At 40.2% G+C, this 19389-nt stretch overlaps 1 protein-coding gene across 2 annotated transcripts in view; it reads right to left on the bottom strand.

Moving 5' to 3' along the window:
* LOC134666767 (synaptotagmin-5-like) overlaps positions 1 to 19389 on the bottom strand; it is an 87084-nt gene that overhangs the window by 2299 nt on the left and 65396 nt on the right. For both annotated transcript variants that reach the window (XM_063524049.1, XM_063524050.1), the window contains 4 exons: positions 9616 to 9842; positions 4736 to 4956; positions 3980 to 4187; positions 3037 to 3263 (listed from right to left, as the gene is read on the bottom strand). In XM_063524049.1, the coding sequence (XP_063380119.1) occupies positions 3037 to 3263; positions 3980 to 4187; positions 4736 to 4956; positions 9616 to 9842 (883 nt within the window). The remainder of the gene's footprint in view (positions 1 to 3036; positions 3264 to 3979; positions 4188 to 4735; positions 4957 to 9615; positions 9843 to 19389) is intronic.

The raw sequence follows: 19389 nt of genomic DNA, 5'->3' as shown, positions 1-19389 counted from the left end.
GAACTATAAGATTATATAGTTTATCAAGTTATCCTTAGAGATGTATAGGGTCTCCAAGAGTCAATATCCTGTATAATTAATACATTCATTAAAAGAAAAGAAACATACGAGAACAGAATGAGGCGTCTCACTGTAATTAATTAATAAAAGTTACTAAGTATAATAGCTCGTGTTAGCTTAACAGACCAGTCTCCACAAACAGCACCCGTTCACGAGTATGACGCGTATCTCAGCCATCGCCTCCCTCAACCTTCATTCGGGAAAGTGGCGACCCGATCAACAACGCCACCGTAAGCAAAGACTTTTAAGCGAGCATGACATGTTCAAGCTACCGGCCTATATTAATATTAAAATAGTAATAACATGTAGCTGTAAGACACGGCATTTTGTGCTCATATGTTACATAAAAAGACAGTAATATAGCTTCACATAATTACTAGCCTAAGTTGACTTAGAGATGTAAAGGTCTCTAAGTGTCAGAAACATTAAAAATATAGGTAAGTATGTACAATCAAAAATAAAAATCAAATAAATAAATATGTACTTAGAGATGTATAAGGTCTCCAAGTGTCCAAAACTAAAATTAAATTAAACAATATAATCAAGCGAGAACATCATTGTCTCATGTGTCAATTCTACTGGACACTAGCATATTTAATTCAGTGTAAAAAAAAACAATATTTATTTAATTCTTATTATACTAATGAAACCAATCAAGCTACCGGCTTAAAAGCATCTCTATCGTTTATAAAATCATTTACAGTGTAGTACGCCTTACATAACAAGGAGTGCTTAATGTGCGACTTAAATTTGTGAAGTGGTAAATTCACTACATCAGTGGGGACTTTGTTATAAAAACGTGTACAGTTCCCGACGAAAGACGTACTAACCTTACGGAGGCGGTGGGCGGGCACGGCAAGTTTATGTTTGTTTCTAGTGTTATAGTTATGGATATCACTGTTAACCTTGAATTCGTGGATGTTTTTCCGAACATACATAATATTCTCTAGTATGTATTGAGATGCAACGGTAAGAATGTTAACTTCTTTGAATTTCTCTCTTAGGGATACTCGAGCGCCCAGTCCATAGATGGAACGTACAGCTCGTTTTTGCAGCACAAATATTGTCTGAATATCTGCCGCTTTTCCCCACAACAGAATTCCATAAGACATAACACTATGGAAGTAACTATAGTATACCAGCCTGGCCGTCTCTACGTTTGTCAGCTGTTTGATTCTCCTCACTGCATAGGCTGCTGAACTAAGTTTTCCGGCTAGAGTGCCTATATGTGCATGCCATTGCAGTTTGGAGTCTAAAGTGACTCCCAGGAAAACAGTTCGGTCCTCAAATTCCAGCGTATCACCTTTTATTTTAATCTTGCCGTTATTTACCTGCTTGACGTTAGGTAGCGTAAACTTGATGCATTTGGTTTTCTTGGCGTTCAAAAGCAAATTGTTTGCCGTAAACCAGTTTACAATGGTAGATAGCGCGTCATTAATGCTCTCGAAGCTATTTTCCTTTCTGTCCACTTTAAATATAAGGGAAGTGTCATCTGCAAATAACACTATATCATGTCTATCTTGCACAACTTTTGGTAAGTCATTAATGTATACCAAAAACAGGAAGGGACCAAGAATTGAACCTTGAGGCACTCCGAGGGCTACCGGGGACCCCGCCGATTGAGTTCCATTAATAACTACTCGCTGAGTTCTATCCGAAAGGTACGATGAGACCAGGTCAAGGGCACTAGCTTTTATCCCATAGCGGCTTAATTTTCTCTTTAAATTTTCGTGATCAACGCAATCAAATGCCTTTGACAGATCACAGAAAATTCCAACAGCATCTTGAGCTTTTTCCCAAGCATCAAAGATGTGTTTTAGAAGTACCGCACCGGCGTCAGTAGTTGATCGACCTTTGGTGAAACCAAATTGATTGCTATCAAGCAGTTTGTTTCTGTTGAAATGTGACAATAGTTGATTCAGAATAAGTTTCTCGAACACTTTGCTTAATGCCGGTAGTATTGAAATCGGTCTAAAGTTCGTGGGATCTGTTCTCGTTCCTGATTTAAACAGAGGGATAATTTTGCTATGTTTCATAATATCTGGAAAAATTCCAGCATCAATGCATCTGTTGAAAATCTCAGCTAAGTATGGTGTAATTGACTCAATGATGGAATCTAATACTTTGACAGACAGGCCCCAAAGATCTTCTGTTTTCTTTAAATTTAAAGACCTAAAAGTCTTAAGAACTATATTCGATGAGACATACGAAAATTTGAAGATTTCTGTACATTCTGCCACATTTGTCTTCAAAATTTCTTCAGCGACGTCTGGCGATGAATTAAGGGATCTTGTTGTTTCTACCGGGATATTCGAGAAAAACCGCTCAAAATTATCTGCTACTTCACGGTCGGAACTTACTAAAGTGTCAGCAATTCGTAGGTTGTAGTGCGGATCCTTCAGTTTACGTTTTCCAGTTTCATTACTGATAACTTGCCATACAGTTTTGACTTTATCGCTGGAATTTAGGATCTTTTTCGACAAATAATCGGCTTTAGCGGCGACACACAACATTTTAAAAGATTTAGAATAATTTTTGACGTACTCTAGAAATTCCGGGCTTTTATCAGTTGCCTTTAAATCATATAAGTCGTAGAGCCGGCGTCTTTTCTCGTGAATATCCGGTGTAGCCCAGTCGCTAAATTTAGTCTTAGCCTTGCCTTGCACCTTTTTCTGAATGAAACAGGCATCAAATTCCTTTTTAATACAATTAAACAACTCGGAACTCAAACAGTCAGGGTTTTCCTGGGTACATGAAAGACAACATAATTGTTTAGTAATATTACGATTGAATAAACCTAGGCGACTTTCGGAAATCGGCCTGCACAAAGTATCTTGAGGAATTTCTTCAGTTTTCCCGCTGAAAGAAGCTTTTAGTCCACAGTGGTCAGAACTTAGGTTGTTAATAACAGATTTACTAATCGCGTCATTATTACTAAAGAGACTATGAAAGAGACAGCAAGTTAGGTAAACATACCTAACGCATCCTTTCCTTCTTGAGGCGGCAACAGATTCCTAGCCTTCAACACGACAACGGTCAGTCTCTCAGCAGACGGTAGGTAAGAAAGGGACAGCAGCAGTTCTTGCAGCTCCTCTGGCGGTCTGCGTTCCCGGGACAGCTCTGCCCATACTTCTGTGCCTCCAGCCACTTCTACTCGGGATAGGGAGACTTTGGCTGAACCCATTACTTCGTTCCGCGAGAATCTGGAAGGCACAAAAAAGGTTCATTAACAATGTTCTTTTCAATTAGTTTGTTTTAAAGAGACTGCGCTGCGCTTAGGTCTCACGTCTCATGCACGCGTTTCAAAGGTCCGGAACCCCATGGTCTGAAGATATGTAAAAAACATGTACAAAGAATAAAAACAATAATTTAGCCTCCAGAAACTTTCTGCATCGCCCAGTTAAACGGAGATTCTGAACGGTCGTTCACTTTATTTCCGGGTCAATATGACCTTCAAACCTTCGAGAAAGGAGCGTATTCCCAGTATACCTGTCGAAATCGAAGACCTGCAAGAGCAGCGTCTTGTCCAGCAGTTCATCGTGCGACACGGGGAACTTGAAATGCTGATCGAATAAGGGGTTCACCACGTTCCGGGTCAAAAAGGTCTGTCTGTCTCTCTCTTACTATATCGCCATACCTGTCATAATCAAAGACCTGCAAGAGCAGCGTCTTGTCCCGCAGTTCATCGTGCGACACGGGGAACTTGAAATGCTGATCAAAGAAGGGGTTCACTACGTTCCGGGTCAAAAAGGTCTGTCTGTCTCTCTCTTTAACATACCTGTCATAATCAAAGACCTGCAACAGCAGCGTCTTGTCCCGTAGCTCGTCGTGTGACACGGAGAACTTGAAATGCTGATCAAATAAGGGGTTCACCACGTTCCGGGTCAAAAAGGTCTATCTGTCTCTTTTTTTAACATACCTGTCATAATCGAAGACCTGCAACAGCAGCGTCTTGTCCCGCAGCTCATCGTGTGACACGGGGAACTTGAAGTGCTGGTCGAAGAAGGGGTTCGGCTCGTTCCGGTGCACGGGGGTCTGTCGCGTGCGGGTGTCCACGGAGGGGAGCAGGGTCACACGCACGTAGGGGTCGTTGAAACCCCCCGCTTCGTAGCCGGCTAAGTCGTGGGCTGGAAACAAACGAAAAATATAGTATTGGATCAGTCCTTAAACTCATTAGTCTATAGTACAGTCAGCAGCAGAAGTTGCTAAGCGGGCGAGGTGCTCAAAATTACCTTGACACGCTGTTATTCTCTTAACAATAAAGTCACGTCGAGATCATTTTGAACACTTGGCCCGCTTAGCAACGTCTGCTGCTGACTGTACCAGAAAGTAGGGTAATGAAGCACTTTCTGGTTAAGTCGCAGTCGGGTAAAATGTAGATATATCAATTGCCGAAGATCATGATGGAATTCTTATTTTCCCAAGTTGCATAAGAATTAGAAACTTACTAAGAGAATGTCCACTGGAAAAGTATTAATGCTAATTAAAGAGAATACGGAGTTATAGGTACCTATACATCTTTGGTAATAGTACTGGTAGTAGCGATTCTCATTTTTTTTTGAAATTCTAAAATCTGATTTCTTCTTATTTATGGAATTTTGCTACGGTTGGCTTTTTCGTAACAGTTTGCCGACTATAAGAAGCTGTACTGTAATAAAAGAAGAAAAAATCTCACCCTCAATAAGATGCACCTCCAAATCCGACCGGTCGAAGTCGTATTTGAGCCTCAGATGCAGCCGTCCGAGCGACGGGCCAGCGCCCTCCAGCTCTATAAGCAAGGGGGCTTCCCGTTTGGTGTACAACGCGGGCTGTAGGGCTCCGAGGGCGCTCGGGGCGCCGGGCGAGAGGGGGGCGCCGCTGCTGCTTTCCACCAGGGAATTGCTGCGGTCTATCCGTCTGGAAAGATGGGTTTCGTTTTGAGAGGAAGTAAATTACTAAACGGCTTGGCAAAGTAAGTTTCAATTTTGCAATATTTTGACAGAATTATGCCTTAACTTTAAAAGGTTACATTGATGGGTAGTGTGGCATCATATTCTAGTAAACAGGCCACCTAGCCAAGGTTACAATCGCTATCGCTTCGACAACGAAAAGCATTATGTATCTCTATCACTCTTCCACATTAGTGTGACAGTGACAGTTGCGTTTCGATCGCTACGGAGCGTTAGCGATTGGCATCTTGGCTACGCGGCCTGTGCGGAAAGAGAAGAGTCGTGGAATGTATTGGGCCGCATACATTCCCCGACTTCTCTTTCTCTCTAAGGGCACATGTAAACAATATTTTACGAACAAATGTGAATTGAAGCCTGAAGCAGGGTTCGTAAGTCCTGTACCGCCCGTGGCACATACAATGTTTTCATCACACTTGTGAAATACTTAAACAAAACTTCTGCCTAAATAGTAGCTATGTAAGTAGGTACATACAGCCCTAGATCGAAAAGGATTTACTTACGGACCGCCTAGCAAGTGTGATGAAAAAAAAACCGGACAAGTGCGAGTCGGACTTGCCCACCGAGCGGCAACAGAAATACATCATCTGTGAAAATTTCAGCTGTCTAGCTATCACGGTTCACGGTTCGGTGCCTGGTGGCAGACAGACAGTGGAGTCTTAGTAATAGGGTTCCGTTTTTACCCGTTGGGTACGAAGCCCTAATAATAGGGTCCCGTTGTACGGAACCCTAAAAATCCTTAGACGGCTATAAAACCATACTCGTGCGATGTCCGTCACTTTTCAGTTTTTCCGAGTCACAATATACATATATACGAATGTCGACAGCCACCACAGTCGCTAAACTGAGTTGTAGCCTGTGACAGTGAGAAGTATCAGCATGAACTTTAGTACGCGTTACCACTGGCATCCTTCTCACAAGTTATTCGATAAAGACATTATGTGAATGCGTGACTTTAATAAAAACAGCCATCAGGGTGCAGCATCACCGATTCACCGACAATCATGTTTATGGCACCGCTCCTCTTTCTCCTTGAAACTCAGTAGGAGTTTGAGCTCCTGTAGATAGTTTTGTAAATATTCGCTTTTTCAACTTTACCCTGTTACAACTGTACTCAGCCTCCCCTATCTATGATATCAAAACAAACAATATTTATAGATAGTGCTCTGTATATATAGAATTAGACCAAAAATAAGTCTGTAACGATTTTGATAGCAGACGCAGTGCAATGTGCACGTCAAACTTCTATGAAATTATGACGTATAAATAACAATTGCACTGCGGTTTGCTATCAAAATCGTTACAGACTTATCGTGATCTAACTCTGAAAAGTTTGAAAATGCCATGGGCATAGGGGAAGCGCCTGGCGTCCGTTGGCTCGTTGGGTGGACGACATCAGGAAAATTGCGGGTCACTTCTGGATGAAATTAGCTCAGGACCGGGACAAGTGGAGTACTAGAAGAGAGTAGGCCTATGCTCAGCAGTGGGCGATAAAGGGCTGATATGATGCTGATGATAGGGCATTAGATGAACAAGACAATTTACTCCATAAAAGCAAGTTCGAGTTCCACCAGTAACCCGTGTACGAGTATTTGCGACTCATGTAGCCGCACTCGGGTGAAAATTGAGTTTATCCCAATTGACGCCCGGCTCGGGCCAGATTGATTCTCGCACCTCCGAGGGGGGGAGTGAGGGGCCTCCCTGCATTGATGCTGTTACATTACTAGTGTGAGTACATGTCTGACGTCATGTGCACGGAGGGCTAGCTTAGCTGTGTCTAGTTTCTGATGGTTGTTATGGAATATTACATTATTAAGTGGCGCAAACTGGTATTTGACGGGCGTATAATTCACGACGACGCTTGGTCGCACTCGCAAGTAAGCGAGCCAAGCGTCATCAGCCCGACACGTGTTCGTCACGGGCACATTACATCTGCCAGGCCTGTTATGTGGTCGTGTTTGCCGCTCCCGTACTGGCTTACACAGTCACGAAAGACATTGTCTCCCTACCTGACTATACTGCTAATAGTAATAGACTCGAAGGCCAATGATGATGACGATGATATAGAATATTGCTTTCCTAGCTTAAAAACGTACTAATTATTTATTTTAACCTTTATTGCTGAAAAGAAATCACATTGTACAAAAGGCGAACTTAATGCCATAAGGTATTCTTTACCTGTCAACCTTTAGGCAAAGCAGATAAGTCGTAATTAGTACCGTAGTGCACAAATGCCAGATTTTCCATGTAATTAGAACGAGTGTGAACTAGAAAGTTTACCAGTTGCTTTTTGGCGTAAGGAAACCGAAATACCTAGTTCTAAGTAAGTCTAAATCCGTAACAGTTCGCTGTCAGGTACAGTTAGCCGAGATGATTGACCCTTCCTGCATAGGTTTGTATGCATGGGGATGAACTATATCTCCATTTGAGCAAAACCATGTCGGGGCATACTGATTCAGCATTGATGTCTGAGCAAGCAGAATAGCGAATGGGAATGGCGAATGACTAAAACAGTGGAATAGTGTCTTCTAAGAATAGTCTAGTCTTAGGTATCTAACATGGGCGTACGCAGCATTTTTTAAGGGGTGGGGCAGAAGTAGGGGAGGCTGGGTACGTTGTAACAGTGTACGGTTGAAACAGAAATTCTTAGCTAATGGTCAGAGACCAGGGTGGGGCAACTACCCCACCTTGCCCCACCGTGGGTACGCCTATGGTATCTAATAGGTACCTAATAGCTTATTTTGTGCTGTCTAATGAGGGTGTGATTAAAAACGTGAACCTATCTACGACAGGATTTCTTATAGAGGGGTCCACGGACCCCTTAGGGGTCTGTTCTGTGGCATGTTTATCAGGGGTCCGCCGTAGGTCAGATATCTAAGTACTATAAACATATACCTAACACTGAACTCTCGCGTTTTGTACACATATTTAATTAAATATGTAGGTACTACACACATACTTAGTTATTACGAAATCTTGTAGTAAACTTGACGAAGTGTACCTAATGATTTTATAAATTTTAAAATATATACCGGGTGTGGCCTGTAATATGAGCAAAAAATTAAACTGTAGTCTGTACTTCTCATATTGACCAACATTTGTTCAGCGACTTTTAAAAATAACTTGTGGTTTGATTTTTAATACACTTTAAAGTTTATTCTAAGACACAATGTATTGCGAATTTTGTTAGGTTTATAAGGCGTGACAAGCAACGTCAATCACAATGATATGGCGTGGCGATGGCGTCCATTGAAGATAATATTTGTTTTGTATGAAAAATAGGGAGTCTTTATACTTCATCATTTTTAAAAGTTGTTGAACAAAAGTGTCACCGTCTAAGGAGTACAATTTATGTTTTAATTATTTGCTCATGTTACAGGCCACGCCCGGTATATATTTTTTCTGGTGTCCGGTTGAAATTGTGAAAATGCAAAGAGTTTAAGAAGCCCTGATCTACGGTTAACAAAAAGCTTCTCCCCAGCGACGAAACATGCCTACGAGTATAAAGACGAAGCCGTCACCATATTTTCGACTTCAAAAAACGGTTTACAAGTCAATGGAACCGGTCATTGGAAGACAATCGGCCATTTCCCCAACAAAGGGCCATGGCTCGCTTGTTGGCCGTATATGGCTAATGGCCGGCATTAGTCTGGCTGGCGCCTTGGACAAAGAGGCGGAACGTGGATGCCACATAGTATAAAATATCATACAGCGGTATAGAAAATGTCACTACGACCAACCAACAGTTGAACAAGTATCTCTGTAACTACTATTGTTATTTGTTAATCAAAAATATTACCCGACTTCGAGTACCTATTATTTTAATACTTATTTGAAGCCCGCAGATTTGAATATCATCGAATACACAAGTTCCCACTATGAACTAAAAGTATTGATTAGCTAAAATGAAATGCCCCCTATATTCCGATGTGACCATAATCTCTCTTCGGTACATAGTCGGGTAAAAAAGTAAACAGAAAGTGTATTTAGGCCGCATGAACTCGAGGTTGCTCGTGGCAAGTAATAGATTCCGGAAATACAGTCGAGTCGCCGGAACCGCCATCTACCGGTGTTGGCTGAAACGCGAACTGTTAACCGCAAATGCCAGACGTCCAGACGTCAAATCTTAATGAAATTATGAAACGATTATTTTGATCAGTGTCGAGTCGAGGACGTGCTAAAATAAATAAGGCCCGATTCTAACAATGCTTATAAGATGTCACAGCGATACGATACGATACTGATCAGTGTCAAGCTGTCAAGTGTAATTTTTTCTACCAAAAACAACTGTTAGAATGTCGTATTAATCCAAAGTATAAGACGAAAGATGGGTGATTTTGTTGTAGTGTTTGAAAGTATTGGTAATAGGGGGGTGGGTATTACTGCAATGTTCTGCCGCCAGAGTGCAGCACTAAGCTGGCTAGTAAACCATAGAGTAACTTATACATATTGTTTTTTGACTAGTTTTCACAGACAATAAAATATGACATTGATGCATCAAGGCGGTTTGTTAACAAGGGTCTACCGGGAAAAGCATAACCAAAGCCCGGGAAAACTTTATTCTGAAAATGCCCTTCCTTATATATACACAGATAGATTGCAATCTTACCTCGGAGGCATCAGCAACGGAGACAAGCACCTCGGCGGCAGATGCCTTGGGCTCGACGGCGTCGGCGAGTCTGCGAGCGAGGCCAGAGACCCCGCCATGGGGGCCGCGCGGACGTCCAGCGAGGCCGCGCGCAGCGGCGACGGCGAGCGAGGCCCCGGGCCGCCGGCCTCGAGCGTGCGGCCGTCGGGGGCGAATGTGCGGATGGCTGGGGAAGATCCACGGTGGCTCTGGGGGGAAATTAGCCAATTTATACCTACTGGTCACAATGCCATACAAATTACATTATAGGGGAGTTTCCAGATTTGGTACCATTTACTTTTTTTACAAAAACCCATGAACTTTAGGGTTATTTAAACTCAGCATCACAAGTATATTGAATGAGACAAAGAAAAAAAGTGTCCCCAGGTGTCAGTTTTGTAACGGTCCATACAAAATGTGATTGAAAATGCGTTACACAATTGTCATTTTTTTTCGTTTTAAATCGATAGTTCTCGTGATTCTGAGTAGAAATAGCCCAAAAGTTGATGGCTTTTCGAAAAAAAATACATAAATGGTACACTTAAAAGTGTAGAGTGAAAATGTCCATAGACAGAATAAGTAAGTAGTAGTAAGTGTTAAAATATTGCGACTCGAAAGAAAATTACGTTAGAGTATTAAAATAAATTACGATGCTACCTACATTTTTGGAGTGTCCTAGTCCATCTGGACTAGAACACTATGTAACCAATTTTCATTACGTGAAACTGTTTCCAGATGGGACCGGCCCTGCAACTTTACCCCGATAGGCAACGAATTTCCTCTCAGTAGGATCATCCTAATTTAACGACTATCCTTGTCTCTTCTGAAACTACTGTGCATTCAGCAACGATAACATAATATTACATTATGTTATGATACAAGTATGCTACGTTGATTACACTCGAGGCGATTAAATTAAAAAAACCGGGCAAGTGCGAGTCGGATTCGCGCACGAAGGGTTCCGTACCATAAAGCAAAAAAAAAAACGGAAAAAAATGCAAAAAGAAAACGGTCACCCATCCAAGTACTGACCACTCCCGACGTTGCTTAACTTTGGTCAAAAATCACGTTTGTTGTATGGGAGCCCCATTTAAATCTTTGTTTTATTCTGTTTTTAGTATTTGTTGTTATAGCGGCAACAGAAATACATCATCTGTGAAAATTTCAACTGTCTAGCTATCATGGTTCGTGAGATACAGCCTGGTGACAGACGGACGGACGGACGGACGGACGGACGGACAGCGAAGTCTTAGTAATAGGGTCCCGTTTTACCCTTTGGGTACGGAACCCTAAAAATTGTCACACATTACATAATTATAATGAAAAATTTACACTCGAAATCAATTAAAACGGCTCGTTTTATATGGAAAATTTGGTGCAAAGTGACCCTTTTCATTGGTCTTGAGTTTTTTTTTATATCACGACGGTGGCAAACAAGTATGTAGGTGTGGGTAAAACAATCACAGCACATTTAAGGAGCTCTTACCTATAGAGATAAAAGGGTCCAATTTGGAAAAGTGATATTTCTTTTTATCCCTAACTCAAAAGGAGGGGGTTACACGTGTAGCAGCAAAAGTAAATTGTCAGTTATTTTGTTGTAAATGACGATACTCGCAAGCGTTGTTCGAGACCAATCTTCTATATTTACTAGCCTCTGGCACTAGGTACTCAAACCATGCGTGGCTCACTCCGCGATTTCGTCGCTTTGCTACAGGTAGCTAAAGGTGGCCACTGACGAGCCTTCCAACAGTCCAAATAGCGTGGCTGCAATCCTAAATCGGTCCGTTAATGTCAAAAACGCGCAATCTTTAATATTAGGATGCCGTCCATTTGGATGAATCCATTGTAACTGCATCCATTTGAAAGGCTCATCAGTGGCCTGCTTAAAAGTACATCCGTTCCACACCAATTTTGGGGAAAGCCATAAGCCGCGCGTGGCGCTGTCGCCACCTAGCGGCCATGTCTGTGCTGATCGTAACAGACGCGTTTTGTTAGAGAGTGAGTCTTCTGTATCTAGTACTATTATTTTTTCTATGCTCAAACACAACGCGGTCGGGTCTCGGGATAACGGATATGAAAAAATCTCGAAAAAATGGATACATCGGTAGTACAAAACCGGAACAAAAAATAAAAATCAAACAGTTTGGGATCCACTCGTGCATTCCACACTTTGAGGACGCAATAAAACGACGAATAAACGTGCACAACGAACGCTTTTGTATTTTTAAAGCGGAAAAACGTTGAGCGGAGAACTCAAGTTATTTTTTCATTATTTTCATTTCATATATCATGAACTCGGAGTAATTAACAATGGAGCCGCCATTAACAGGCATTCCCCTCTGTCGAAAATAGGCGGCCAATGGTCAACCATATGTATGGACTGACGTTTATCTGACATGACGTACCTACCCATACAACCATTTCCAGTCGCCGTTACGACGCGGTGTAGACACATCTTGTGTCGACACCGTCTGTTTCGGTCACAATTCCAGTCGCAGAGTCGTCGCCGTGTCGACACAGTTACCAGAAATGGGGAAGGGTCGACACATGACACAAAGTGACATAAAGTGTGGTCGCCGTGTGCACACATTGTTTCGGGTTTGCGACTACTTTATGCCAAAATCATTCGTTCATTCGTTCATTTTGTTCCTGTCAAATGGAAACTGTCAGATGGAAAAATAGTTAAATAAAAATAAGTGACATTATAGTGTATACGACATTATTTGCGGTATTTGACGTCTGTCACTCACAACAGCAATACTACGTAAAATGTCTTGCACATCGAAATCACAAAGGAAAACAACTGCACTGCAAACGTTTACGTTCTACGTCTTTTTTTTTTTAATTTTAGGGTTGGCCGGTCACCATCGTTATGAATCGGTAGTCGTCTAAGTAAATCGATATGAATTTTTCATTTTTCTTTTAATAAAAGTAAGGAAAAGGTGGATAATTAACTGTAAATATGGATATATTAATCGTCACCTAACAGACAACAAATTTGACACAGAAATAACATAAATAAACTTTAAAATAGATCCCCAGTTAGTTTAGATTTTGACGATGGGTGCGACCTACTCGGTCGGTGTATTAAATGCATTTACCTTGCGGGAAAACCATATAATTCTAGCTTTATTTAAATCTCAAATAAAAATTCATTATACGTCACAATTCGATACCTCAGTCTACGTGCCATCCAATCGTAATCGCTTGCTGTGACAATCGATTTGGGTTAGTTACATCTCTATATACGTCAGTCACAATGTGTCAAATAACGCAAATAATATTGCATACAGTATAATACGCCATCTCTAAAACGGATGACAAGACGTAATTATATATTGTTTACATTTATATTACAATAGGACTTAAATTATTATGGGGAATTAAACTGCTCGAGTGATTTGATAAACTAAGTGTAATATAATCAACGCGCCACCACATTGTTTTAGTTTAGCCGGAAATGAAATTATTTACTTCTCAGTGCATGTGTTCATAAATATATTATTTGATGCATTTTTAGTACTTCGATGCGTATACTATACTTAAATAACAGAAATAACGCTTTACATACTACGAAACTTGTTAATTATGATGTATAAATATGGTTTTACGCTACGTCTTACGTAGGCGAACAACGCGCGAACGCGGCGCGGCGCGGCGCGGCGAAATCAATCCTTTGATGCCCATAGAAGTGTCCTACGTAAGCGATCTCGTTGCGAACGCGGTGCGGCGCGATTTGCACGCGAATGTCAGGCGGCGCGGCGCGGCGCGGCGCGGCGGCGGCCGCTTTCGCCGCGCCGCGCCGCGCCGCGTTCGCGCGTTGTTCGCCTACGTAAGACGTAGCGTAAGGCTGAGAAATATTGCAGTCACAAAGTAGTCGCAAATGTTTCGACTTTGTGTCGACTCTGTGTAGACACATGACACGCGCTGTCAAAAGTAATGACGAAGTTACTGGATTTGCAAAATGGCTCCTTGTGTTCATTTGTTTTCAGATATTCTCAAAGTGTAAAAATGACGTGGTCAGAGATGGGACTTAATAGATTAACTGTTTATTCGACTAATTAATGGAATAAAAAAAGTTAATCCTCAAATTTTAATCACGATTAGTTTAGTCGACCTAACATAGATTGAAATTGAATTAATCTGAACATTAATCGAATAAATTATCGATTAAATCTCGGTTGGAAGTTGACAGGGGGCCATTTTTGTACGTAAAAATAATAGAAATGTCTTGCATGCAGATGGTAGCCAAACACTTTGTCATAAAAGTCGAGATGGGTGTCGATTTATAGGTTTTAGGGAGTGCCGATTTCGAAAATGATGACCATTTTGGAATCCAAAATGGCGGCCATGCACTGTGTCATAAAAGTCGTCATGGATGTCGTTTTATACGTTTAAGGGGGCCCCAATTTTGAAAATGATGACCATTTTGGAATCCAAAATGGCGGCCATGCACTATGCCATAAAAGTCGTCAGGGGTGTCGTTTTATAGGTTTTAGGAGGCGCAGATTTCAAAAATGATGACCATTTTGGATTCCAAGATGGCGGCCATGCACTATGTTATAAAAGTCGTCATGGATGTCGTGTTATAGGTTTTAGGGGGCGCAGATTTCGAAAACGATGACCATTTTGGATTCCAAGATGGCGGCCATGCACTATGTAATAAAAGTCGTCATGGGTGTCGTTTTATAGGTTTTGGGGGGCGCAGATTTAGAAAATGATGACCATTTTGGATTCCAAAATGGTGGCCATGCACTATGTCATAAAAGTCGTCATGGGTGTCGCTTTATAGGTTTTAAGGGGCGCAGATTTCGAAAACGATGACCAATTTGGATTCCAAGATGGCGGCCATGCACTATGTCATAAAAGTCGTCATGGATGTCGTTTTATAGGTTTTAGGGGGCCCCGCTTTCGAAAATGATGACCATTTTGGAATCCAGAATGGCGGCCATGCACTATGTCATAAAAGTCGTCATGGGTGTCATTTTATAGGTTTTGGGGGGCGCAGATTTCGAAAACGATAACCATTTTCGATTCCAAAATGGCGGCCATGCACTATGTCATAAAAGTCGTCATGGATGTCGTTTTATAGGTTTTGGGGGGCGCAGATTTAGAAAATGATGACCATTTTGGATTCCAAAATGGTGGCCATGCACTATGTCATAAAAGTCGTCATGGGTGTCGTTTTATAGGTTTTAGGGGACGCAGATTTCGGAAACGATGACCATTTTGGATTCCAAAATGGCGGCCATGCACTATGTTATAAAAGTCGTCATGGATGTCGTTTTATAGGTTTTAGGGGGCCCCGCTTTCGAAAATGATGACCATTTTGGAATCCAGAATGGCGGCCATGCACTATGTCATGAAAGTTGTCATGGGTGTCGTTTTATAGGTTTTGGGGGGCGCAGATTTCGAAAACGATAACTATTTTGGAATCGAAGATGGCGGCCATGCACTATGTTAAAAGTCGACATGGATGTCGTTTTGTTGGTCATGGTCATCATTTTCGAAATCTGCTCTTCCTAACACCTATAAATCAACATCTATGACGGCTTATATGACAAAGTGCACGGCAGACATCTTGGAATCCAAAATGGTCATCATTTTCGAAATCGGCACTTCCTAAAACCTATAAAACGATATTCATGACGACTTTTATGACAAAATACGTAGCGGCCATCTTGAATTATAAAATGATCATCGTTTTCGAATTCTGCACTCCCTAAAACCTATAAATCGACATCCGTGACGATGCAAGTTATCTTTATTTTCAGATCTAACAAATTGCTACAGAATACAAAGGACAAAAAAAGAAGCGAGGAGGTAATGAAACAAGCAAAAATACAGATGATTCCTCGACGCAATTGGATGCTTCTTAAATTGTGTCCAGATTTTTTTGTCATAAAAGTTTTTATTTTTCACGTATTACTCTCACAAGTTCCGTGACATTTCGACCTTGTAATTTTTTAAGTAAATGTTTTTGTTTATCTGTGAGGATCTAACTAGAATAATATAATCAAGGTATGTTTATATTTGATAATTGAAATAGTAACGCAAAAAAAAATTATATTTGTGTCTTATATTCCTGCCGAAGGCTTTTATTTTTCCTTTTCCTTCTACACAAGTTTGGTCAAGTAATAAGAATTTAGGGCTCTCAGTTTTATTTTGACTTCTACAACAGTAAAGCTACGAGGCCATGTTTGGTATCGTTTTCGTATAAATTCGCAGTACCAAATTTAGTTATGGTATCACATTGACACCATTCCAAAGTAAAAACATATAAACTTACTTTCTTTTAAACTCCTCTTCACGCTTAAACTGCTGAACAGTTTTAATTTAAATTTAGTACACATATATTTTGAGTCCCGAGACAGGACATAATAAGTTATCTCAAAAATCATCCTTTAAAGGTGTGAAATGAGGTGTAGGGGGGAATTCAGAATTGACTTCTTGAAGTTAATACTGTTTAAGTTTAGGTTTGAAGTCATGTTTTTTTTTATCATTTTTAACTAAATCAAAGATGTAGACCATCCCAAATTTAATATAAATCGGTTCAGCAGTTATTGATTTCCCGTACAAATTTCCACGCCACTTTTCACACCTTCAAAAGATGATTTTGGTTATAAGATCTATCCTATGTCCTGTTCCGGGACGCAAACTATTTCTATACCAAATTTCAACGAAATCGGTTCAGCGGTTAAGCGTCAAGAGGAGTTTAAAAAAAACCGACCAAGTGCGAGTCGGACTCGCGTATTAAGGGTTCCGTACATTAAGTCCGACTCGCGCTTGACTGCACATTTCTAATAGGTTTTCCTGTCATCTATAGGTAAAGAACTATTTTGTGTATTCAGACAGACAGACATACAGACGCACTAGTGATCCTATAAGGATTCCGTTTTTTGCTTTTGAGGTACGGAACCCTAAAAAGATTTTTTTAATTTTGTGGAATGGTTTCAATGAATTTGGCCTTAAATGGATTCAGCAACCCAGATTTATACGAAAACGATACCATACACGGCCTAGCACCTTCACTGATGTAGATATATGAAGATAAAATTGAGAGCCCTAAATAAACTTTCAAGAGCGGATATCTCAAAAACTATTCAACATATCGAAAAAATTGACTGAATAAACTTGTAACAAATTAAATTAACTTTCATTTTGTATAAGTGGCCATGTCGCTACGAAGCATAGTTTCCGAGATATAATCGAAAAACCGGAAAATGGGACATTCAAAGCCCCTCTCTTCCCCCCGCTCAAGGGCTACGGCCGGGGACTTTTGATATGTTCACCTCCTAACTTGTCCAAACCAAGTTACAGAGTCAAAAATTGTGTTCCGAGCATTTCCCTCTACAACTTTTTTGAGCATTCGTTGGCTGACCTAAGTAGCTTATTGCATTTCTTTAAAAACTTTTCTGTAAAAGGTTGACGGGTGTTGGGTGTTTATATGGTTTTGGTCGATTATTATCATTTGCATCGCCCATGATGACTTACTAGAATTACTTACGAGCACACGAGACACTAATAGTAGTTTGACAAACCTTGGTTTTCAAGAGGTATTTTATATTGACATTTGCTGTCACAAATTTGCTGTCAGATTTAGTCGCAAACCGCACGCAAAGTGCACACAAATGTGTCGACACCTTGTTACGGAAAAGTGTACACACGGCGACGACACTTTGTTTCGAAACAATTCTAGACACATTGTGTGGACTCTGTTACGATACATCTGACATTTAGTTACCACTTTGATGATTCTGCGACTGGAATGGTTATATGGGTATACATTTGATGTGCCCCTCCCCCGCAAAAAACGGCAGACTATTTTGTACCGAAAATTTTAGACATGGCGTCTCCGTTGTTAATTACTCCGAGATCATGAACAACTGGCGGAATTCTGTCAGTATCCCAATATTATTTGGAGTAAAAAAAATTAAATTGTATTTTCGAATTGTTGCTGATTCTTGAAACCAATTAAAATGTACATAAAGCCTACGTCCTTCATAGATAACAGAGTGGCACTAAATCCCTGTATGACCCAATTCCAAGCTGCATACAGCACCTCAATAGCCCTCATTGCACATTCTCTGTGACATAGCCCCGGAATAACTCATAGTATTATTTATCATATCATCAACTAGAGTAGAGATGGACGGTTATTCGGTATGAACTATTATTAAATAAATAAAATAAAATAAAAAATATTATAGGACCTTCTTACACAGATTATTACTCGTATAGAACCGGCACACAGTATTTTGCGCCATGAGTTGATGCTGTTTTGACACCAAACCAAATAAGCGGAGCGTGAGTCTCGCGACCCAAACGCGAAAACGCCATATTTTTTTAATCTATATATATAAACGTGAAAGACCTGACTGACTGACTGACTGACTTAAATCAACGCACAGCCCAAACCGCTGGGACTAGAAAGTCCAAATTTGGCAACTAAATTCCTTATAAGGTCTAGGGGTCCACTAAGAAAGGATTTTTCAAAATTCATCCCCTAAGGGGGTTAAAAAGGGGATGAAAGTTTGTATGGGGTTAAAGTTTTCTTTTAAGCTAAGAATTTGAATCTTCGTAAAAAGATATATTATTAAAATACAAGAAAACTAATTTCAGCGTTTTTGAAAATTCATCCCCTAAGGTGGTGAAAAAGGGGGTGAAAGTGTGTATGGATATCAAAAATTTTTTCGAGTGGTGGACTTGAATCTTTGTATTTAGGGATATTATTAGAAGACAGGAAAAGTAATTTCAGCGTTTTGTAAAATTCATCCCCTAACAGGGTTAAAAAGGGGTTGAAAATTTTAATCCATTACAAATGCTTTGAAACTTCTTAGAAAGGCATAATAGCCGATTACAAAAAAGTGGTTGCAACGTTTTTGGAAATTCAACCCCTAAGGGGGTTAAAAAGGGAATGAAAGTTCGTCTTCGGGTGCATATTTTATTTTAAGCTAGGAACTTGAAAATTTGTAAAACAGTATCAAATTTAAATACAAGAAAACTTATTTCAGCGTTTTAGAAAATTCATCCTCCAAGGTGGTGAAAAAGGGGTTAAAAGTTTGTATGGATATCAAAAATTTTTTCGAGCGCGGGACTTGTATCTTTGTATTTGGGGATATTATTAGAAGACAATAAAAGTAATTTCAGTGTTTTGTAAAATTCATCCCCTAACAGGGTTAAAAAGGGGATGAATGTTTGTATGGGATTTAAGTTTTCTTTTGAGCTAGCAATTTGAAACTTCGTTAAAAGATATATCATTAAAATAAAAGAAAACTAATTTCAGCGTTTTTGAAAATTCATCCCCTAAGGTGGTGAAAAAGGGGTTGAAAGTTTGTTGGATATCAAACATTCTTTCAAGTGTGGGACTTGGATCTTTGTATTTAGGGATATTATTAGAAGACAGGAAAAGTAATTTCAGCGTTTTGTAAAATTCATCCCCTAACAAGGTTAAAAAGGGGTTTAAAGTTTGATTCCAATACAAATGGTTTTGAAACTTCTTAGAAAGACATAATAGCCGATTACAAAAAAAAGTAATTGCAACGTTTTTGGAAATTTAACCCCTAAGGGGGTTAAAAAGGGGATGAAAGTTCGTCTTCAGGTGCAATTAATATTATTTGAAGCTAGGAACTTGAAACTTTGTAAAAAGGTATTAAATTAAAATACAAGAAAACTAATTTCAGCGTTTTTGAAAATTCATCTCCTATGGTAGTGAAAACGGGGTTGAAAGTTTGTATGGATATCATACATTTTTTG

Source organism: Cydia fagiglandana, chromosome 8 (assembly GCF_963556715.1).
Source record: "Cydia fagiglandana chromosome 8, ilCydFagi1.1, whole genome shotgun sequence".
NCBI lineage: Eukaryota > Metazoa > Arthropoda > Insecta > Lepidoptera > Tortricidae > Cydia > Cydia fagiglandana.
This window is presented reverse-complemented; position numbering and strand designations above follow the sequence as displayed.